At 41.6% G+C, this 24398-nt stretch overlaps 1 protein-coding gene across 1 annotated transcript in view; it reads right to left on the bottom strand.

Annotated features, from left to right (window-relative positions):
* Positions 1 to 13964, bottom strand: part of LOC137641375 (DDB1- and CUL4-associated factor 6-like) — an 861079-nt gene extending 847115 nt beyond the window's left edge. The window contains exon 1 of the mRNA XM_068373879.1: positions 13813 to 13964. Coding sequence (XP_068229980.1) covers positions 13813 to 13925 — 113 coding nt within the window. The 5' untranslated portion in view covers positions 13926 to 13964. The remainder of the gene's footprint in view (positions 1 to 13812) is intronic.
* Positions 13965 to 24398: the final 10434 nt, after the last annotated feature.

Here is a 24398-nt window from a genome sequence, read left to right as displayed (position 1 = left end):
TCAGTTAGTGCTGCCAGGTACTAGCCTAACCCCAGTAGTATACCGGTAAAACTACAGTACAGGTAGTCGCCAACTTACGACGGAGATTGGGACCGGGAGATGCGTCGTAAGTCGAGTTCGTCATATGTTGAACTAAAAAAGTGTAGTTTCCGTAGATTTATTATGCGCTATAATTCGGCAATCGTCTCGATCACATTTTATCAATATTGTCTTACTGTCTATCCTCATTCCCTTTTCTTGTTTCAAAGGATATCATATGCTCTATTAATGCATTTTTGTATTCTACTTTCCAATTTTGGAAACATTTTACCCGTCAAGAATTACTTAAAATTTTGTTTATCTTTGGTTATGGTGAGCTGACTTGAAAGGGCCGCTATCTACCGTATCAAAATATGGCGTAGGCTACATGCGAATGGCAATTTTTTTTATTTTTTATTTCTTAACTTATTAGAAATATCTTCATGATGAATATTACATCAGTGCCAATATGTTACAGGAAATCAGTTTCCATACAGTTCGTCTCACCATTAAGAATAATGCGAAATCGTAGTAGCTCTTTCTCTGTGCGTGCGTGTGTGCTCGTCTCACCATTAAGAATAATGCGAAATCGTAGTAGCTCTTTCTCTGTGCGTGCGTGTGTGCTCACTCTCGCAATCGCATACGGGTAGTTCATTACTAGAGCTCCATACAGTATTAAATTTTTAGTTCAATATTAAGCCTTCATATTTCATTAGACATTATTTAGTTTAATTGTGGTTTATTAAAGCACGTTCATATTTTATTTTTCAATTTCTTGAGCATTTCAATAATCAACCATTAATTTTGATTTACTTTTGGTTGGCATCAGCTGATCTCAAAGGTCACGCTGCCGTATTATGATAATGCGCACATATAGTACGAATAACACTGATTTATATAATTTTCTTGACATTCAGAATCTCTTCATAATGAATATCACATCAGCGCCAATATGTTATAGGGTATTGTAAGATGTAAGATGAGGCTGCTTGCAGTGCCTAAGCGCCGCCCACATAAGTGACGTCATTGTCAACGTCACGGGCTATCTGTATTTCCTTCTGCTGTGTATCAGTTGCAATGAAGATACAAAACAACGCTGACTGTCATTTCCTGATCCTGCCTAGCTTAAGATCCAACATGGCACAGTGAATGAAAATAATAAGAGGACCTACAGTAATAACCGTGGCACAGCATGGCACCACCGTCGAGACGACTCTCGTTTGCATCCCCTAGGGGCAAGATTGCAAGGACAGGAACCTCTGGAACCGGGCATCAGGATATCGCCGGCTTCCATCATGCAGGCTCACCACGTGTTACTAACCCAGCAACAAGCCATCCGGAATCTTCAGGCTGAGATAACAGCGTTGTCACTCCAGGGTACCAATGTCCCCCAACCAAGGATACCTTCGTCTGCAGCTCCGGAAAAGTGCAAGGCTGAGGTGTCCCCTGCAGCCTTCAGGTCTTGGAGATGGTCAATGGAGTGTTGGTTGCAACTCTGTCAGTTGAAGCCTAACGAGGCAGTTCATCATATAAGGCTGCGTTGTGTTCCGATATTGCAATGTGCCCTCGATTCTAGGTATATTGACGCCGAGTGGAGTGCCCTGTCTACAGAAGGGGCATTCAAAGCAGTTAAGCAAATGGTAGTGAAAGCTTCTAACCAAGCGGTGCTGTGGCTCGAGTTTTCTTATTTGGCCCAAGAGCCTAGTGAGTCCTTCAATGATTATTTCATCATGTGTACGCAAAAGGCTACTAATTGTGCATTCACATGTCCTAATTGCAATCATGATTTATCTGAATATATGCTTTTGCGCAAGCTCATAGTAGGCCTAAGTGATAAAGTGCTCAAAAGGTAAATGTTTCAATCATGCAATAATATCTGTGATATCGATTCCCTCAGAGTCATGTGCAGTGCATTCGAGGCCGCCCGTGATGACACCCTTCGTAATAGGGCATGGCTTAGCAGCTCCCCTAGAGCAGCTGCTGTTGGTGGGTTCGAGGAGGAACACGAGGTGGAGGTGGCAGCCGCCCTTGCTAATTGTGACAGGAGTACCTCTGTAAAAGTACAATCGCGTCCTTGTGGTAATTGTGGTACTCGTCATACGAAGAAGAAGAAGTCGGAAGAGAGCCAATGTGGGGGCTTCAGGAGAGGAGGGCGTCGTCTGCTCACGGAAACAGGCGCCGCCCTCGGTCAGTTGCACAGAGCTAACACGGGGCTCTGGAGGTGGGCGTGTGCCCCCTCCCGAGTGTGCGCCGCAAGAAAAATGACATGCTACGGGTGCGGTGAAACCGGTCACCTGAAGAAGTGTTGCAGAGGGCGGAGTGCAAGGAATAACGTTAGTGGTCTGGCAGCGGAGTCGGACATAGAGGGTGCTGTGATTGCAGTTGTCGTGGCGGCAGAGACAAGGTTGCGGAAAGGGCCGTCCCCACAACCCACTGTATTCGTGTCAGTGTATGCTTAACCAACTTGGGAGAGTGGTCCTGTGTCCGAGCGGTGCCGGACACTGGTGCCCAGGTTTGTGTTGCGGGACCCGCTATTCTTGCGACGTTGAACATAAAACCAGCTAAGCTGAGGTTAAAGGGAGGATTGCGAGACTTCGCCAACCTGCATCTGAAGTGTTTAGGGTCGACCTCTTGCACCATAGAATACAAGGGGAGGCATACAACTCAGGAAGTAAACTTTGTAAAGTCCTCCATTGATTTTTATTTATCCCTGGATGCTTGCAAGAAACTTAGTCTTGTGCCAGAAACGTTTCCTAACCACGCCCCCACAGCAGCAATCGATCAACCTGTCAGACCGTCGGCCATTCTGTTCCCCTCTAGTGAGGAGAATATTACCAGATTAGAAAACTGGTTATTAGCCCATTTTTCAAGTACGACTTTCAACACCAAGAGAGAACCCCTCCCGGTAATGGATGGGAAACCCCACCGTATCCACTTATTACCTGACGCAGTTCCTTACGCCTGCCACACACCTGCATCAGTACCTAAGCACTGGGAAAAGGAGGTGAAAGCCCAGTTGGAGGAGGACGTCAAGAGAGGGGGTCTTACAAAGAGGTCCCCCTGGAGAGCCCACAGAATGGTGTTCACATATGGTGGTCGTGGCCAAGAAAACAAGGCAGCCAAGACGTACGGTCGACTATCAAAAACTCAATGCAAGTTGTAGAAGTGAGACGCACCATACCCCTAGGCCCTTCAATATGGTATCCAGCATTCCCCTTTGCTCATACAAGACTGTGGCCGACACCTATTGGGGATTTCACCAGGTAGAATTGGACAAGGAAAGCATACCCCTAACCACATTCATCACACCTTGGGGCAGGTACCAATACCAAAGGACACCAGTGGGACATTGTTCTGCCTCCGACACATAAACACGCCGTTTCGATGATGCCTTTGAAGAAGTACCCAAGAAGTTTAAGTGAGTGGACGACACATTTCTGTATGATTCGAGCGTAGAAAGCGACTTTTGGCATGTGTACGACTTCCTCGCAGTCTGTGCATACAAGGGCATCACTTTGAAACCAGAAAAATTCAAGTTCTGCAAGAAAAAAGTGGAATTCCTCGGATTCGACGTCGGTTGGGACTCCTACAAGCCTACAGAAAATTATTTATCTGCCACCAAAAGTTTTTCTATGCCCCAAAAGCCCACAATACCCGACATCAGGTCATGGTATGGTTTTGTCAATCAGCTGGCCCTCTTCCTGACAACAGTGCCCATCATGACCCACTTTAGAGACCTGCTGAAGAAGCCCTCGGGCAAACAGGTCTATTGGGAAGAGCACCTTCAGGAAAAGTTTTGTCAAGTGCAAGACATCGTCTGCAAGTTGGCCAAGGACGGCCTCACCTACTACGATAAGCTGCGGCCGACTGTTGCAGTCACTGACTGGAGTAAGGAGGGGGTGGGCTTTGTCATCCTCCAACAATATTGAGGTTGTACCTCCGTCAAAACCCCCTTCTGTTGTAAAGATGGTTGGAGAATAGCGCTTTGTGGCAGTCGGTTCCTCACGCCCGCCGAGTCTGGGTATGCAGCTGTGGAGGGGGAAACCCTTGCAGTGGCCTGGTGCTTGAAAAAGGCACGATTATTCTTATTGGGCTGCCCGAACTTAACCATTGTCACGGACCACCGCCCTTTAGTCAAGTTACTAGGCAATAGAAGTCAACCCCAGACTGTTTAGATTAAAGGAGAAAACATTATTGTATAATTTCAACGTTAAATACCAACCAGGCAAGAGAAATCATGCTGCTGACTTCCTCTCTCGTTTTCCTAGCCTGAGGACGGCGCAAGATAGATAGGATGCAAGCTTCAACGAAGAATTAACGATTGCTATGGTGTCAGTCATCACAGAGAACCTACAGGAGCAGTGCACTATAGACGAGAAAACTGTGGAAGAGGCAGCCCTGGACGACCCAGCATATCAGCTACTAGTCGCTCGAGTGACTGCAGGGGATTGGAACCCAAAGAAATCTCAAGAAATTGCATGTTTGAGGCCCTTCTACAGCATCAGAGAACGTCTCTCTATATCTGGCAATCTGGTCACATACTGATTCAACGACAACTGCATACGCCTTGTCATTCCCGAAGGCCTCCGCCATCTGATTACCGCCAACCTCCATGCTGGACATCAAGGCCTAGATACAATGTTGAGGAGAGCGAGACATTCAGTCTACTGGCCGGGCATCGAGGGTGACCTCCAGCATCATCGTTCACGATGTACATCCTGCGACGACCACGCACAATCACTTCCTACCCAAGTCATGAAAATGACCCCTGCCCCAGAGTATCCGTTCCAACAGACTGTCATGAACCTGTTTCAGCTTGAAGGACACATGTATATGGCATATTGTGACAGGCTTACAGGCTGGCTAGAAATAGCCCACTTCCCCAATGACACCTCGTCTGCAAAGGTCATGACAAAACTTAGGCATTACTTCACTATATGGGGAGCACCCGATCAATTGTCTACAGACGGCGGCACCAGCCTGGTGAGTGAAGAGATGATGACCTTCTACAGGAGATGGAGAGTTGACATACGCCTATCATCGGCCCACTATCCGCAGTCAAATGGGAGAGCCGAGGCAACAGTTAAGTCTGCGAAAAGGATAATTAGAACAAGTATCAGTGGGACTGGAAGCCTCGATAACGACAAGGTATCATTAGCCATGCTACAATACCTGAACACGCCCTTAAGGGGTGTAAATAAATCTCTGGCGCAATTGGCAACTGGGAGACAGTTACTGCAAAACTCAACTATATGATAGACCAACATTGGAGAAAATCCATTAAAAAAAAAAAACTTCAAGTAGCAGAGAAAAATGAGAAGAAAATTGAAAGCGGCAGCGACAGGAGGCTAACGCCCTTACAGCCAAGCACGCACGTTAGGGTTCAGAACCAGATGACCAAGGCCTGGGACAGGTTGGGAATCATAGTCGAGCAACGACCTCATAGACAATACATCGTGAGACCAGATGGTAGTGGCCGTCCGTCGATAAGGAACAGACGACACCTCAAGGTCACTGAACTGCCCGTCAGTGAGACAAAAGGAGCCACTCCTACCGACGACGAAGTGGGTCATGAGCCTAAGTTTCCTCCATCAGCGCCAGAGGTACGGCCTCCAAGGAAGAGAGAGGCCCCGGTCTGGATGAACGATTATGTATAGTTATCTCTGCTTTGATTCTGAATTTATAAAATGAAAGCAATTTCTGTTTTATTTTACTGCACTTAGACGTGCATTGATTTCATATTTACAAAATTATATTTTGTATGAGATTTTAAGTTAGGTTGGTGTTGCATTCACGACTCAATTTTAGTGCACATCTTGCAATGCTGATGTAATTGATGTTTCACTTGAAGTTATGTTAATTCTCTCTCTCTCTCTCTCTCTCTCTCTCTCTCTCTCTCTCTCTCTCTCTCTCTCTCTCTCTCTCTCTCTGTATTTTGATTTTTACTTCAGTTAAATCTTCGTATTTCTCTGAACATTATTAGAAATTCTTTGTATCATTATTCAATGTTTATATTATGGGAATAGTAACGCATCGGAAGGAAACCCCTGATTTGCCACTCGCCTTCTGCCAAAAATATGACGTCATCAGACTTTTTTTCTTAAATTTACGGTAAGTCATACTATTCTCATAACTAATGATACAGACCACTAAAACACTTGATTTCGTTACTCAGTGTTTCGATGATGAGAATACGGTAATAAGATTACTCGGAAGCACGCTGAAGGGAAATCACTCTGTTTGTCAGAGCGCTTCAGCGAGAATTATGACGTCACAAGACACGTGACGTAAACTCGACAAAGAATGTCTTCCAAAATAAGTAAATTAATTTTCTTTTTTTCTTGCAAGAAGTTAAAGAAAATAATAACTTACCAAGCAAAAGTATTTCATATATAATGTAAAAGGAAATATATTTTCAAGAAAATGTTTGTCCTATTAGTGTACTTTATTTAGATAAATATAGACCCATAAAATAGTTTGTATCGTTACTTGGTATTTCGATAATGGGAATACTAATATTAATCGTCAGCCTTTTGGAGGGAAATCACTGTATTACCACGTCGCTTTCCGCCGGTAACATGACGTCACCAGACATATGAAATCGGAAGATATTAAAACTGTTCTTAATGTACTTTTTACTTAAAAAGGATACTGTATATTATCAAGAAAAGAAAATAATAATTTACTATGATAAATCAGTTTATTTTTATACACGAAAATAGATTATTTCCAATGAAATATTTGCCCAATTAGCATACTATTTCCGATAGACTTGTGACGTCATTACCCTGAAAAAAGGGTCGTAAAGTTAAATCGTCGTAAGTCGAGCTTTATCTGTATACTGTACAACAATACAGTACTTGGTAAAACTACAGTATACAACAATACAGTAGTACAAGTATTTCTAACATACTCTGTGTATCCTATCACAGTCTATTGTTGGGACCGCATAACATGTTGAGGTTGAAGTAATTCCTCAATATCCTGATGAATCATTTGATCATCGGAACACTTTTCAACACCATTCAGTATTAATATTCTACAGGTGGAGAAGTTAGTATAAATACTCACTAACTCCGGCTCTATGTACGGGAGTCGTTCCACCTTGTATTCTCCCTTATAGGGAATTTAAATATTAATATTGACGGAGGTCTCAGCGATTGCCTGGGAGAGGAAACACAGATATGCGTCTTTCCTATTTCCTTTCTAGCTTACTATCCTAAGCCATTAAATATAATAGTAAGTATTATTATCAAAAGTATGCATTTATATCAACGATATAAACAACTGCATACTCATTTCATGCTTTTTCCTTTACAGGAGGAGCCAATGGTGATGTGTGCAGTTGTGTTCTGCAACCAAAAGAGTAAGGACTTTAGTGGGCATTGGATGTGCAGGTCTCATGCCCCTTGCTGCATCGTATCTGGATCCCTGAAATACTGGGACCCAAAGGGTTGCTCCAACTGCTTGACCTTGCTGACCAACAGCTTTGGAGAAGATATCCCTGCCACCATGGAGGCAAGGGATACAGCAAGGGAAACCCTTCGAAGGTGGGTAAGAGGGTTCCAGAAGAACTCTCCGGGACCTTACCTACCTGACGAATCTCTTTAGTGCTTTCTGTACCCTAAGGCGCAATCTAGTGCGGTAGTGCCCCTGGAACAGGTCCAGCCTCCCTTCATTCAACTGAAAATGGACGTGGACATCAATAAGGCACTTGAAGGCATGGACATCCACCAAGAATGGATGTCGGAGGTGTCCACTGACACCGAACAGGACCTACTGCAAGAAGGCCCTGAAGAAGAAGGATCCGTTTCTACGGTGACTGAGGACCCTCAGTTCACTGTGACGGCATATCAGCCTATGCCATCAACCTCTTCAGCCCCAACTCCCCAACCAACTTAACAAGTCAACAGGAGCGAGGCGCTCCTAGAGTCAATCCAGCAGATGTTGGCAGTGTTCCGGAAGGAACAAGAAGAGATAAAGCAAGATCTCAAAGAGACGAAGAGAAAAGTACAAGAAGGGAAATGCCCTGGTACTTCCAGGGGCTCTGCTAAGCCCCTTAAAGTACAGTAGCTGACCTCCCTCACTGCTCCGAAACTAACCCCTGGAGGTATACGGAACACATGTCCATGATGAATGGGAAGCTTTATATCTCCGAGAAGTTGGGGGCCAAACCCCTTGAAGATCTTCAATTCTGGCCCAGCTTTTCAGCGTACCCAGATTGCTATGTGAGACTGCGAGATGAACCTGCATCCCACGAGGAGACGGTAACCAAGGAAATCATTGTCTTCGAACATGACAAGGCACAAACCATCCTGACCAAGACCCTGAAAGGAGCCAGATATACCAACTCCAAAGTCTCAGCATTGAGCAAGAAACACCCAACCTTCATTGCTCCTTCCTCCAGAGCTTTCCCCTTTTCGGTGAAAGCCCTTGACTGTGTCATGAAAGCAGTTGAAGAGGGCAAACCCTGCCCAGTTCTAGAGGAATGCAAACCATTATCTCTAGCCATGCCCACCTGCGAGGAGAAGTGGAAAGAGGTACATCTAACCTTATCCGTCTCAAAGTTGGATCCGGAGATAGCAGGCCAGCAGTTTAATAAGAACCTTCCAAAGTTGCCAGATCATCTTTTGAGAAGGGAACAGGAGACGAAAGAAAGATTTGCCGCTCCCTTGTCTCATCAGAACTGCCTGGAAATGTGTGCAGGCCTAACTAATGCCCCAGACATGTACATGGTCTTAGCTAAGTCCCACATGGGTACCCTTGTGAAGGACTTATATGCCCTTGTCAGGTCAAGGAGGACCTGTAGAGAGCATGTGTTTGCTGCAGCAATGGTAAAACACGAACCCAGAAAGCTGATCTCATCATGCATCTGGGGCAGACACCTTTTCCCACAAGATCTGGTCCAAGAAGTCATTGCCAAAGCCGCCACGGAGAATAGGAACCTTCTCCAAAAGTGGGGCATGTCTTCAAAAAGGAAATCTTCCTTAGACAGTGGTCCCCAGCCTAAGAACAGAAAGGCAGAAAGACCACGTAGACCTGCAAAACTTCCGGCCGTGAACATGACCATAGTGCCTCAAATGGTTGTCCAGCCGCAGACCACCTTCCAGATGGTCCCTCAGCAGCTAGTGGCTCAGTCACCTGTCTTTACCCCAGGTTTCGAGAGGCACACAACTACCTTTCGGCCCTACACAAGGCCTAAAAAGAGGATCCTCCGGAAACCCCCCAAGGGGTAGAGGAGGACGCAGTCACGGAAACAAGTCCTCAGGAACCTCTAAACAATGAGAAGTTCCAGGTAGGAGGCAGACTTTTCCACTTTTGGGATCGTTGGACTTTTGATCCCTGGCCCCACAGACTAATCACAAATGGACTTGGTTGGAAATGGAACAAAAATCCCCCCCCCCCCCCTTTTCCAGAATTCTTCCAACACTCCACCCCCTTGTTGGAAGAATATACCTCAGAACTCTTGAACAAGAAGGTAATAAGAAAAGCAAAGTGCATCAAATTCCAGGGAAGGCTGTTTTGTGTTCCCAAGAAAGACTCAGACAAATTCAGAGTCGTTCTAGACTTGTCTCCACTCAACAAGTTCATCGAGAACAACAAGTTCCAGATGCTTACATACCAACACACAAGGACCCTTCTACTTAAAGGGGCATACACAGTCTCAATAGACCTGGCAGATGCTTAATGGCACCTACCAGTCAGTCGGCCCCTCTCCTCCTACCTAGGATTCAGGCTGCAGAAGACAAAATATGCCTTCACAGCCATGCCCTTTGGGCTAAACATAGCCCCAATGGTATTCACAAAGCTAGCGGACACAATCGTCCGGCAACTACACTCCGAGGGAGTACAAGTAGTAGCATACCTGGACAATTGGCTGGTGTGGGCAGCATCCAGTACTACTTATCTGCAAGTGGCCGGAAAGGTGATCCCCTTCCTGGAACACCTGGGCTTCAAGATCAATTGCAAGAAGTCTCGCCTTTCTCCAGCTCAGAAGTTTCAAGGGTTAGGAATCCATTGGAACTTACAGTCACACCACCTCTCCATTCCATTAAAGAAGAGGAGAGAGATAGCGGCATCTGTCAAGAGACTAAAGAGACTAATCCAACTCAAGAGGATTTCAAGATGCCAACAGGAAAAAATATTGGGCTCTCTCCAGTTCGCAGCAGTGACAGACCCAGTGCTAAAAGCACAGCTAAAGGATGCGTCAGCAGTCTGGAGAAGATACGCATCAAACGCTCGAAGAGATAAAAAAAGGTTGACCCCGACCAGATTGTGCACGCTATTAAGGCCGTGGTCAACAGCCAAGAGCCTAGCATGGACAATTCTCTTGCAACCACCACAACCATCAGTGGTGATACACACGGACGCCTCCCTGGAAGGATAGGGAGGTCACTCACAAGAAAGGAAAGTGCAAGGGAATTGGTCGCACCAGTTCAAAACTTTTCACATCAACATCTTGAAGGCTATGGCAGTCTTCCTGACGTTGAAGAAACTATCCCCTCGCAGAGCAGTCCACATCAGACTGGTCCTGGACAACGAAGTGATAGTGAAATGTCTAAAGCAACAATGCTCGAGATCACCTCACATCAATCACGTGATGTTAGCCATCTTCCGCCTGGCAAGGAAGAGAAGATGGCATTTATCAGCAGTTCACCTTCAAGGGTTCCACAATGTGACGGCGGACGCTCCATCCAGGCGAAAGCCCATAGAGGCAGAATGGTCCCTAGACGCAGACTCATTCTCCTTCATCTCGGAAAAAGTCCCGGAATTGCAGATCAACCTCTTCGCAACGAGCAACAACAAGAAACTACCTAGTCATGTAGCCCATTACAAGGACCCTCAAGCAGAAGCGATAGACGCCATGTCTCTCGATTGGAACTGATGGAATCAGATCTACCAGTTTCCAACAACCAATCTCCTGCTAAAAGTCCTCGACAAGCTAAGATCCTTCAGAGGAACAGCTGCAGTAGTGGCCCCCAAATGGACCAGAAGCAATTGGTTCCCTCTAGTTCTAGAATTGAAACTGAAGTTGTTTCCTCTGCCGAACACAGTTTTATCCCAACTGGTTCAGAAGTCGACTGTTTACACTTCATCCTTGAGAACCAACAACCTACATCTCATGATTTTCTCGCCCTAGCAGCGAAGAAAAGGTTTGGGATCTCAAAGGACCAAATCGACTTCATCGAAGAGTACAAGTTAAGTTCAACTAGAAGACAATATGAATCGTCTGGGAAGAAGTGGGTTTTCTTTGTGAAAGAAAGGAAACCAACAGAAATATCAATAGATTTCTGTCTTTCTTTCTTCATCCACCTACATGAACAAGGGCTGGCTTCCACCACAATAACTGCGTGTAAGTCGGCTCTGACAAGACCTCTTCTGTATGCCTTTCAGGTGGACCTCAAATCAAAGGTGAAATCTTCAATAAGATACCAAAAGCATGCGCTAGACTCAAGCCAGCAACCCCTCCAAAGCCCATAACATGGTCGTTGGACAAAGTCTTGCACTATGCTTCGAATTTGAACAATAAGAATTGCACCCTAAAGGATCTAACACAGAAAGTTATATTTCAGTTTGCAATAGCCTCAGGGGCTAGAGTTAATGAAATAGTGGCCCTATCCAGAAATGAAGGCCATATTCAGTTCCTAGTCACAGGAGAACTGAATCTCTTCCCTGATCCTGCCTTTCTCGCCAAGAACGAGTTACCCACCAAAAGGTGGGATCCTTGGAGAATCTGTCCACTGAAGGAATATGTCTCTCTATGCCCACTAGTGTGTCTCAAGGTCTATCTTTTAAGAACGTCAGACTTCAAGGAGGGACGGCTCTTCCGAGGCGAAACCTCAGGATCAAACTTATCCCTAAGACAACTGAGAGCAAAACTCACCTACTTTATTCGCAGAGTGGATCCTGACAGCACACCCGCAGGTCACGATCCAAGAAAAGTTGCTTCTTTGTTGAATTTCTTTCAACACATGGACTTTGAGAGGCTCCGCTCATACACGGGTTGGAAATCATCCAGAGTCTTCTATAAACATTATGCGAAGCAAGTGTACGAGATAAAACACTTTGTGGTGGTGGCAGGTAGTGTCATAAAACCTGTCGTCTAGTGCTGCGATGAGCAGTGAACTGTTTTGGGACTTAAAAGTGCATCGGGAACATAGGTATTAATACCTTCGAGTGAAAATCACTATGGTGATTAATAGACTGTTCTATACAGGTGTATAATCTAACCAATAATACCAGTGCCGAGTGAACATTTGAACACAGTGTTGATGCATATCCAACATCTGAGTGAAACTAAACATGTTTAGCTTCACATTCATCTGAGTGGCATTTTTTATAATGAATTCATATATGTATATTCTTTCCTTACAGGTCAGAAATATATATAACCATGATGTTGATCGATGCAAGGTTAGACTTCTACTTATGATGTATACATTTACAATTTATTTTGCTTATGAAAATAAATAGAAAAAATGTATCTGTGTCTTCTTTTAACCCTCAGTATATGAAATAAAAGAGTCCAGAGTTTTATTCTATTCCTTTAAATAGAATCTTCATCGTACCGATATCCAAAGCACGAAAAGGTAATCTCTAGAAAGTTTCCCTTGTCCTTATGGATATACAAACTTTGAATCCTTATAGTCGAAGTCGACACTTTCCCTGCAGGGGGAAGGAAGCCCTAAGCTAGTTCCAAGCTTGGTGGATATGAAAAACAACGGTAATGTCATATGTACGGGTCTAGGAGACCATATAAGGAACTCAATCAAAGTAAAGGCACTTATACAACCCCCCAGATATAGTACTTTCAAGTTAATTCTCTGGTAAGCTTCCATCAGGACGACATGGCCGAGCCCAAAAAACGGATTTTGAGCAAAGCGAAAAAAACTATTTTTGGGTGAGATAGCCCCTGTCATCCTGGTGAACCCACCCTTCTTTCTTTCTTAAAGGACCCCACCCGAAACTACTCTATCTGCGGCTATTCCAGCTTAAACGCAAGTTCAGAATGATGAGCCGTAGTAGTACGGAGAGGAGGTCCACCGGGTACCTTGATAACGGCTCCCCTTTCGTTCGCCACTCTTCCCCCTCAAAGAGTTATATCTATTCGGGGTGAAGATTGCTATGTGTCGTATCAAAAAATACGTCCCCTGATATTATGCGATATCCTTAAAGCTATATTAAGGATACTCGCACCAGGAGTTAAAATTCTGGAGACCTATGGTTAATTTTCTGGGAGTATCACTGTAGCAAATATCCCTTAGAAAGCTACCTAAAGGAACCTTCCATCAGGACGACATGGCTTTCTTACCCAAAAATTGATTTTTCGCTTTGCTCAAAATCCATTTATATATATATATATATATATATATATATATATATATATATATATATGTGTGTGTGTGTGTGTGTGTGTGTGTATATATACATACATATATTATATATATACATACATATATATATATATATATATATATATATATATATATATATATATATATATATATATATATATATATATATATATATATATATATATATATATATAAAATGTAAGAGAGAGAGAGAGAGAGAGAGAGAGAGAGAGAGAGAGAGAGAGAGAGAGAGAGAGAGAGAGAGAGAGAGAGATGCACATAATCTTCTTTTATAATATTTCAAATATAAATTCCCTTCCTTGTCAAAAAACAGTATTTTGGTATCCTTTTTAAGTTTCTCCACTCATGTGAAAGTCCAAATATTCAAGAAAATAAAGGGAATCACAAGAAATGACACAAATCAATAGGATTAACTAACCAAATAACAAGATTCTGGTCATCAGAACCTGAAAGTAAAAGGTTTCCTGGTTCATCCCACACAACAGTGTTGACACAACCACGATGGACATCCATAACTTGCATAAGAGACATTCGTTGTAGCAAAGAATCATTGCCTGAAAATATTCAACTTGTTAATGTTAGAGTATTATATTTAAGTAAATTGCATGAAAATAAATCAAACAAAAATCTATTTTCTTATATTTTTCCAAAGTATACAAAACCCAAGTCCATTAAATAGGAGTAATTATTGGAGCTTGTATGGCAACACAACCTACTGAGTAGTCAGCAACGGACCAAGGGTAAAGATGTCCAAGGACTTGTGGGAATACTCCCATAGGTAGCAGAAAGTGAAGGTTGTCTAGTATTTCTAGACTATCACTTAACATGTGCACCACAGTCAACCACTGGCAGTTCTTCCTGAAATCTAGTCTGGATCTGATACTACTGACTTTGTGAACTCTAACATGAACTGGACCTCCAAGCCCCTTGTCGGTTGAGGAATAAGCTCACTTGATGGTCTCACAAAGTCAGAAAGACACTGTTTTTTGAAATTTTTTTCTTCAATGAGTCCTCTATAGAACACACCACAACATAATCACAGGACATAGAAGACACACCTCACGATTTCCTAAGGATGCTTCCTTAACCCTGGATAGGTACGGTGGGTCGTTTGCGACCCCGAGCGTCAAAAAAAAACAGGTTTTTCTCACGTGACTCACCCCTGTGACTGAATTTGTGGGTGATCGACCTGCAGGAGGTGTCTCCCCTACACGCTCTAGTAGTGTCCAGATGTGCATTGGTGTAGCTGTACTCCTTCCCCGATTTCTGAGACGCGTCGGGGTCGTTCGCGTCCGAGTTTACCCTTCTGAGGTAGTTTGCATAATTATCAAAGTTATTACGTATTATGAAATTGTCGTAGAATGGTGCAACTTGTATAGGTTATCAGTTGTGGAAAGTCTTGGTGGATTGTTTGGCTACCATGTGCATGTTTTTTTTTTTAGTTAAAATGTCGTTCATCACCACGAGGACCATTTTACCGCGAGTGCCCCTTTTTCATTTTTTTTCATTTTTTTGCCAAGTCATTTTTCCGTAAGATATTGACAAATAGTGTCGTAAAACTTTTGCTTGTTTAGTGTTGGAAAGTGTGTCTAGATGATCTGGCTACCCATGCATGACTTTGTTTTTGTCAGATACGACGTAGTTATTGGTATATTGGGTATTTAACTGCGGTTACCAATTTCTGTTTTTTTTCAATATTTGTAAAAATTACTACGTAGTAAGGAATTGCCGTATATTATTCATTTTTTTTTCATGTTTATGTGTTAGAAAGTGTGCCTTGATGGTTGGGCTAACACGTGCATGTCTTTTTTTTTATCTGAGATGTCGTATATTAGAATGTCGGGCATTTTACCGCGAGTGTCCCTTTTTAATTTTTTTTCATTTTTTTGCCAAGTCATTTTTCCGTAAGATATTGCGAAAGTGTCGTAAAACTTTTGCTTTTTTAATGTTGGAAAGTGTGTCTAGATGATCTGGCTACCCATGCGTGATTTTGTTTTTGTCAGATACGACGTAGTTATTGGTATATTGGGTATTTAACTGCGGTTGCCAATTTCTGTTTTTTTTTCAATATTTGTAAAAATTTACTACGTAGTAAGGAATTGCCGTATATTATTGATTTTTTTTTCATGTTTATGTGTTAGAAAGTGTGCCTTGATGGTTGGGCTAACACGTGCATGTCTTTTTTTTTATCTGAGATGCCGTATATTAGAATGTTGGGCATTTTTCCGCGAGTGCCCCTTTTTATTTGTTTTGCATTTTTTTGCTTAGTCATGTTACCGTAAGGAATTGGCAAGTAGTGTCGCAAAACTTATATTTTTATAGTGTTGGAAAGTGTTTCTAGATGATCTGGCTACCCATGCCTATTTTTTTTTTAGCCAGATATGGCGTATATATAAGTATGTGTTCGATTTTCCTGTGATTGCCATTTTTTCGTTTTTTCCCATTTCTTTCAAAATTACTACGAACTAAGGAACTATCACAGAGTAATATTTCATTTATATGTTTATTTGTCGGAAAATATGCCTTGATGGTTTGCCTAGCACGTGGCTGAAATTTTTTTTTTTCTGAAAAGCCGTATATTAGAATGGCCATTTTTCCACGAGTGCCCCTTTTTATTTGTTTTGCATTTTTTTGCTTAGTCATGTTACCGTAAGGAATTGGCAAGTAGTGTCGCAAAACTTATATTTTTATAGTGTTGGAAAGTGTTTCTAGATGATCTGGCTACCCATGCCTATCTTTTTTTTAGCCAGATATGGCGTATATATAGGTATGTGTTCGATTTTCCGGTGATTGCCATTTTTTCGTTTTTTCCCAATTCTTTCAAAATTACTACCTACTAAGGAACTATCACAGAGTAATGATTCCTCTAGATGTTTATTTGTCGGAAAATTTTGTTTACTTTTTTTTTTGATTGAATATCATCAAATTTTTTTAGCTAAAATATTGTTTTACATTTTTTTTTTTTCGATTTTGTTTCCCTTCAAAAAAATTTTTTTGGGTCAGAATTTTAATTTTATAGTCGTAAAATAATCGACAATTATCCAGCAACCCACCATACAATTTTTATGCATATCCAATAATAATTATATTAGTAAATAACACCTTGAAATTGACATACCCTTCCTACATTTCAAGTGGCAGATTAGGGAGTCTGAGTCAGTGTGGTTGGCGGCCATTTTGTGGACATATCCGAAGCGTAAGCTGCCCTATCTATATATATTCTTGTTCCCTATAGAATTTGTGATATTTTGGTGTATTTTTACCTGCATAAATATCATATTTTATATTAAATATATGTATTTTTTTACGAAATTTCCAAGTACTCAAAAAATTACCTTTAGATATGGCCCCTGATATAAATGTAATTTACAAAATAATGAAGATTTTTTTACATATTTCTATTTTAGGATAACATATGTTTATTCCCTAAAAAAATTAGCCACTTCCTATTTCATTTGGGTACCCAAAAAAATTCATGAAATTTGGACAATTTTTTTTGGCCAAAAAAAGTTACCCTTTTTTTCTCATTTCAGATCTTCACCTCCATGGGTCTGACTTCATCCAAAATACATCAAGATGTGTCCTAAACATTCAAGAATCAATTCCTAAAAGGATTTGTGTATATATGTATAAACTTTTTTTTATGAATTTTTATGTCAGGTCTTTTTTTTTTCTACTTAATTTTTTAAAATATTTATAATAAATAGTTTTTCTGCAGATGAGTAGTATTTATCTTTACAGTTGTTTTAAGCATTCATTGAAGTTTTTTTTGGCAAAAGAAAAAAGGAGGTTACTGCAAAAACTGATTTTTCAAGAATTTTTTTTGGCGTCGGGGTCGTTCGCGTCCGAGTATACCCTTAAAGGGGTGTCCGAGGACCGTACCTATCCAGGGTTAAGTGAAAAGAGAGAGAAAGACTTGAACCTGGCATCATGGACCACTGGTCTCTAGGTCTTGGCAACGAACCCAGGAACAAAACTGAAAGAGACCTTCGGAATGACTAGTGACATATGAAGTGTCATTAAATTCCTGACTTGCTTTGCTGAAACTAAAGCTAGCAAGGAAATAGTAGTCAGTCAGATCTCTGTCTGATGACCTTCTCAAAGGCTCGTACGGGGCAGGCATCAGAGACTTGGAACCTATGTCATATGTGACTCCAAGGTTCTAGGTAAATTCCCAACAGAAAATTACACCACCGTAAATTCCACCATAGGTAAATTCCACCACGGTAAATTCCACCATAAGTAAATTCCATCATAGAAGTAAGAAAATTAGATTTATATAAAATTGATATAAAAAGGTTAAAGAATGAATAAATGAATAAATTTTTCGCACATTTTATCAAAAGAGAAAAAAATAGCAATCGTATTAAAAACAGTATTAAAAAAAATATTCCAAGAACACTTATTTCAAATTGCAAGCAATAGCCCTTAGAAAATCTAAACAATTATCATGCTCATAATTTTCAACTAAATTTCTTAATCATGCATCAATAAGTTGATAAGTCTTCTTTTTGGATTTTGAGACTCCACATCGAATATGTCCCATTTTTGTTTGGCATATTCATTCCTCATTTTTAAGGGAATTACCCAGTTTCCCAAAATTGGGATGGGTTGGTGTTATTGAGGATTGCAATGAATTGTGAAAACCTTTAACTGCATTGTTTGATCTTGGTAAGTCCCTTAGAACTCGTTCACGTACATTCCAAAGTTCAATCGGAAACTGTGGAGTTTCTCTTCTTTGACGATGACCCCGTCCCCTCACTGTTCCAATATACAGTACTGTATGTTGTCTTAAAATAAACTATGAATTTGGTAGAGATATCTTTATCATCAGATAAATCTAAAAAATCATTGACAACGTCCTCCATTGGCAAAAATGCTAAAGCACAATAGCACTTTACCTTAACCTCGAAACTGTCATCTGTGTTGTACCTATGATTTTCACCAAGTGCACAGATTTTTTGCCAAATAGATTGCCCAAGATGAAAAACACAGCCAGTTACTTCAGAATTTGGAAAACAAAGAAATTATGGAGAGCTTGTTCAAAATCCATGAGACATGTTGCCGGCTGACAATTCACTCTCAAATTATGAATACCTGTAGAAGATAAAAGACGATATGAGGATTCTTTTTTGTCAGGCAGTAATGCAAATAGCCTTGGCACACATGATCCTCCTATGATTACACGTAGGGTTATTAACTGGCACCGTAAACTAGGCGACACTTTGAAGGTTTCATCACAGGTCCAATTTCTAGAATTTTCTAAATCATGCAGGCCTGGGTCGTTAATACCACTATTGAAGGCCAAAAACAAAGAACCATTTTCCAAGTACTTTACCGTAGAAGGAATTTCAAATCCTGACCTAGAAGTTGGAAGAACTGGAATTCCTAAAGAATGTTGCCTCCAGTTACGTATGTTACGTGCAAGTCCCGAAATAGTTTGCAACTGTGATTGTGCTTCTTCATCAAGATTTAGGACATCATTAGCTATCACTTCACGAGTAGACACTGTGCCTGTTCTCATCACCTCACTCTTCATTAAAGAAACTGCCTTTCCAGTATTAACGCTTTCTCCACTTGCTGGGTGATTATGGGATCCAGTTGAAAGAATGACTTCTGGTTCAGTACAGTTAAAAGTTGTATATATTCTGGCCCGGCAACCTTTATAAAAGTGTTCACAACACCGGTATGTTTTAGTTTTTCTACTGTTATCTGCATGCTTTTCATAAATATAATTTTCTTCATCACATAGCTTTCATTTATAATTTTTGGATGAGATAAAGGTTACCATGTTGAGGGCTTCCAAAGTTTAACTAAATAAGATAATTTAGTAGATGCTAAAAGTAAATTTTCTTGAAGTGTTTTGAAATGAACAACTAATTGACAATTTGAAAGAAACGAAAAGGAGAAACAGTTGGTATTTAAACAAATTACTAAACAATTTAGTTTAAAAGTCGTAAACAAAAAGCTTCAGTTTAAAAGTTGTAAACAAGAAGCAGAAATACATTCGTGGTGTGTGTGTGTGTGTGTGTGTGTGTGTATAACCTATCATTCAAGCTTAGTTGTTGCAAACAACTAAGTCACGGTGATATTCCAATATTCTCCCTGGTGGAACTTAGCATGGTGGAATATACCGTGGTGGAATTTACCTATGGTGGACTTTTCCGAGTGGAATTTTCTGAGGTGGAATTTACTGGTCACCAACTCCAAGGTCATATGGTCACAGGGAAGGCAAGACTGCTCGAAGTTTCTCATGAGCATAGACAGTTCCTAGGAGTAGGAATCATTTCAGCCCTTCAACCTGATGACCTAGCTTAAGACTGAGTGATAGCTTTTCAGCACTGAGGCTGAGAGGTGTTTCTCTCATTGAAATAAGATAAAGAACTCTACAATTACCTGAAGAGTGGCTACATATCCAGTTTTTTACATGGGTGTTGGAATGCATCCTCAAACACTGCCCAAGGATCTGGAATGAGGAAACAGAATCAGAACACTGCAAGCTTTCTATTCAGCCATCTGGCTAGTAAGTAGACCTCCTTTCCACTATATCAGGATGTAGAGACCACTATCTATGGATCCAGTTTCGAGACTGAGAAGGTTAGATGAACCTCGTTCCATTCCTTCTCGCAGGTAAGCAGAGCTAGAGACAATGGTCTGCACTCCACTAGCGTAGGGCATGGTTTGCCCGCGTCAACTGCTTTCAGCACGCAGTTGAGAGCTTTGGCCGAAAAGGGGAAAGCTCTGGAGGAAGGAGCAAGGAAGGTAGGGAGCTTCTTGCTCAAAGCTGAAACCTTCGAGTTGGTATAGCCAGCTTTCTTTAAGGTACTTGTTAAGAGAGCCTGTGCCTTGTCATGCTCAAAGATCATGACTTCCTTAAGTTCCGTCTCCTCACGAGATGTTGGTTCATCCCGCAATCTCACGTAACATTCTGGGTAAGCCGAAATGTTAGGCCAGAATTGGAGGTCTTCGAGGGGTTTGGGCCCCAGCTTCTCGGAGATGTACAGTTTCCTATTCATCATGGGCATATATTCCGCATACCTCCAGGGGTTGGTTTCGGAGCATTGAGGTAAGTCAGAGACTTTGAAAGGCTTGTGAGAGCCTCTGAGAACGCCCGAGCGTTTCGCTTCTCTAACTTCCCTCCTCATCTCTTGTTATTCCTTGCGGAACGATTCCATCTTCTTGGCCATCAGCGGTTCTAGATGGGGAGTTAGGGCCGAAGAAGTTGACGGCACAGGTTGATATGCCGTCACAGAAACTGAGGATCTTCCGTTATTGTTGATACGGATCCTTCTTCCTCTGTGGGTAGCTAAGCCACCTCTTCTTCAGGATTTTCTTGCAGAAGATCCTTTTCGGTATCTGTGGACACCTCCGACATCCGTTCTTGGTGGATGTCCATGCCTTCAAGTACCTTGTTGATGTCAGCCTCTATCGTCAACTGAATGAAGGGAGGCTTGACCTTTGTCTGAGGCACAACCGCGTCGGATTGGGCCTTAGGGAACAGAAGGCATCTCATAGCTTCGTTGGGCAGGTAAGGTCCCGGAGAGTTCTTTTAGAACCCTCTTACCCACTTCTGAAGCGTTTCCCTCGCTGTATCCCTTGACTCCGTCGTCTCAGGGATATCTTCACCGAATCCTTCGATCATCAGGGCCCAGCAGGCGGTGCAACCCTTCGGATCCCATTACCTCAGCGTTTCAGTTGCGATGGAGCAGGGGGCATGAGACCTGCACATCTTGTGGCCACAAAAGTCCCTACTTTTGTGGTTACAGAACAGGACTGCACACTTCACCTAAGCATCCTCCTGTAAGGAAAGAAAGAGTGAAATGAGTATGGGGCAATTTATCTCACTGATAAAATTACACACACAAAAAATAGTATAAATTACTATTATTATCATAGCTTAGGAGAGTAAACTAGAAAAGAAATAGGAAAGACACATATCTGTGTTTCCCCTCCAGGCAATTGCTGTGACCTACAATATTAATATTTTTAATTTCCTTATTAGGGAAAACACAGTGGAATAACTCTCGTATGTAGGGCCGGAGTCAGTGGATACTAATACTAACTCCACCACTTGTAGAATATTAATACTGAAAGGTAATCATTGGTGTTCCGATGATCTAGGATACATCAGAATGTTAAAGGAATACTTCACCGCAACATTTTCTAATCGGTCTCAACAATGGACTGTGAAAGGATACACAAAGTATGTTGGAAATTTCATACTACTGTATCATTATATACTGTAGTTTTCTAACTGCTGTATTGTTATAATGCAGGAATACTGGCTACTGTATTGTCTTATACTGTAGTTTTGCCGGTATGCTACCGGGTTAGGCTGGTACCTGGTGGCACTAGCTGACAGGGAGTGAGAAAGAATGGAAAGAAGGACTACCATATCATTATAGTTTAGTAAAAAAAAATTAGGGGTGAAGGGACTACTGCCTCTACTGCCTTCTTTCCAGAATGAGGATTCAAATGGAAGGGGAGGAATACATTGATTCTAGCTTCCATCCGGCCACAATTTCTGTTGCCGGCTGTACTGCCGGTTACAGGGTTTGTGGATGGCAGTCCAAGGGAGGACTGAAGAATACTCAAAAGTGTAATGGGTTTCCCACCGGCATCCACCAGGGCCGGCTCAACCTTTCCCGGAGTTTTGCTTCCGTTAGGGAGATGGTCAAAGCGACAACCTAACCGCCTTAGTAGGAGCCCGGCCAGTAACCCAGTCAGCCCGACAAGTGGGGTGATTGTAGAATAACAGCCACAGGAATTGTGACAGCTAAGCCATCACTAAAGGACAGAAGGGGAAGGGAAAGAGTATGCCTCCTACTTTCGGCTGTAAATTAAGGAAACATAGTTTCCTATACCGGCACCGTCTTGGGTGGCAGAGGAGCAACGATTCCCTAGCTTGAGACATTGCTGGATATAAGACATGTCTTCTAGTCTACAAGGGAGAAAGGTGGCGGCAATTATACAACCCACTTTCGGCTGTGGACTAGGAAAGCCGAACTTCCTATGTCAACAACGGTGTAACCGGCAGGGGAATGACTATTCCCCCATCGGTAGCGTTGTCGGCATCAAGACAGAATACCCCGAGTTACTGTCGTATTTCAAAGCCGGGATACTCGCCGGCAAAGAAGATCGACAGAAAACACTATCCAAGTCGAGCCGAAGTACACTACTCGATGGCGATGACGGAAGATAGGGTTGTCGCCAGGGCTGGCGGCACTCAGGGGGAAGGAAGGGTTTATCTTTATTTCTCTAAAACAGAAGTGTATCGAATTATGCTAGTAATTCTAGGAGATATCTATATCTCCGACCGAATTAATAAAAATGATACTACCGTAGGGGTTAAACGGGGGATAACGTTACGAAAGTATACTAAAACGAGTTAGGCTAGCTTAACCCGAGTCGGGATCTCGGCTACGCTAGTACCACCGAGGCTCTATGGTATATGATAGAAACGTTTATTCGGAAGAGGAAATAATACATGTGTAAAGCTTATCATCACTAGTATAATTTTGCCAAACAAGCTAGAATTTCTTTATAGCTAAATAACGGGAACGTCGTACTACTAACTAAATAAAGCATTTATGAAGTATGACAGCGGTCCTAAAATGGCCGCCTCCGAGGATGGCAGTGCTCCGCTTAAAACACCTAAATTATGTTAATTTAACTGTGAGAAGGGAGCCAAAAATTATACACAGGAAAGATTAAATACTCAACTTTCCAGAGGATGAAGATGCTGGAGATTGCATGGTAATATTCCTTCAAAACAGTAACAACACCGAGAACAACGTGGGAGAGCACCGTGCTTAAATGGCTACGTTAAAAGGAATAAATCGCCATAGTAGTACTGGGAGGGGATCCACCGGGTAACCTTGATAACGGCTCCCCTTCATTTCGCCACTCTTCCCTCTCAAGGAGTAAAATCTATTCGAGGTTAAGATTGCCATGTGTCGTATCAAGAAATTTGTCCCCTGATTTTATGCTATATCCTTAAAAGTTATATCAAGGATATTCGCGCCAGGAGTTAGAATTCTGGAGACCTGTGGTTAATTCTCTGGGAGTATCACTGTAGCCAAATATCCCTTAGAAAGCTGTCTAAAGGAACCTTTCATCAGGAAAACAAGGCTGAGCCCCCCCCCCAAAAAAAAATATATATATATACTGTATATATATATATATATATATATATATATATATATATATATATATATATATATATATATATATATATAGTATATATAAAAGTGATGCCTCAGCATACGAAAGTAATCCGTTCAGGAAACGGTTTCGTATGCTGATTTTTTCGTATCCTGGGTCGCGTTTTACATGTAAATAGCCTAATCCATTCCAAGCCTTACGGAAAGACACCTTTCCTTTCATAAACATGCTAAACTGTAGTAATAAACATGCAATGCAGCCATTTCTATCATTCAATAATTAACCCAACCGTTAAAACAGCCTAATCCATTCCAGAAACCACCATGAGATTATTCAATAATGTAGTTATAGCCTAGTTATCCCGTCCAAGCCCTAAGAAAACGGTCCGTTTTCTTTACTACTGTATAAAAGTTACGGTACTGTATGTAAAGCATTTGGATCAGTGAAGGTGTATTGTTACCTGTACACCTAAATTAAGGGTTGATACCCTGAAAAAAAAGGTACAGTTAATTAACAAAAAAGTTGAAACTTACCTTTTGATTGAGACAATGTCCGATAGCAAAGTCGCGGCAGAGGAGGATGGCATAAGGCAGAAAACGTAACAAGTGACAGACTACATACAATAATTTACACACTTAACACATTAACACTTAAACTTTACATATAAAAAAATGGCAGAAATAATTAACACTTAACATTACGTATGGAAAACTATAAAATGAAAGAAAAAATTATTTTAACACTTAACGGTAACATAAAACTTAAAATTTAATTTTTTTTTTTTTTTTTTTTTTTGCTTTTTTATAACTTTACGTTTTTCACATTTTCTAAATATCTTCT

The sequence above is a fragment of the Palaemon carinicauda genome, chromosome 5 (genome assembly GCF_036898095.1).
Source record: "Palaemon carinicauda isolate YSFRI2023 chromosome 5, ASM3689809v2, whole genome shotgun sequence".
Taxonomy (NCBI): Eukaryota; Metazoa; Arthropoda; class Malacostraca; order Decapoda; family Palaemonidae; genus Palaemon; species Palaemon carinicauda.
Note: the sequence above shows the minus strand (reverse complement) of the source record. Positions and strands in the feature narration are given on the sequence as shown.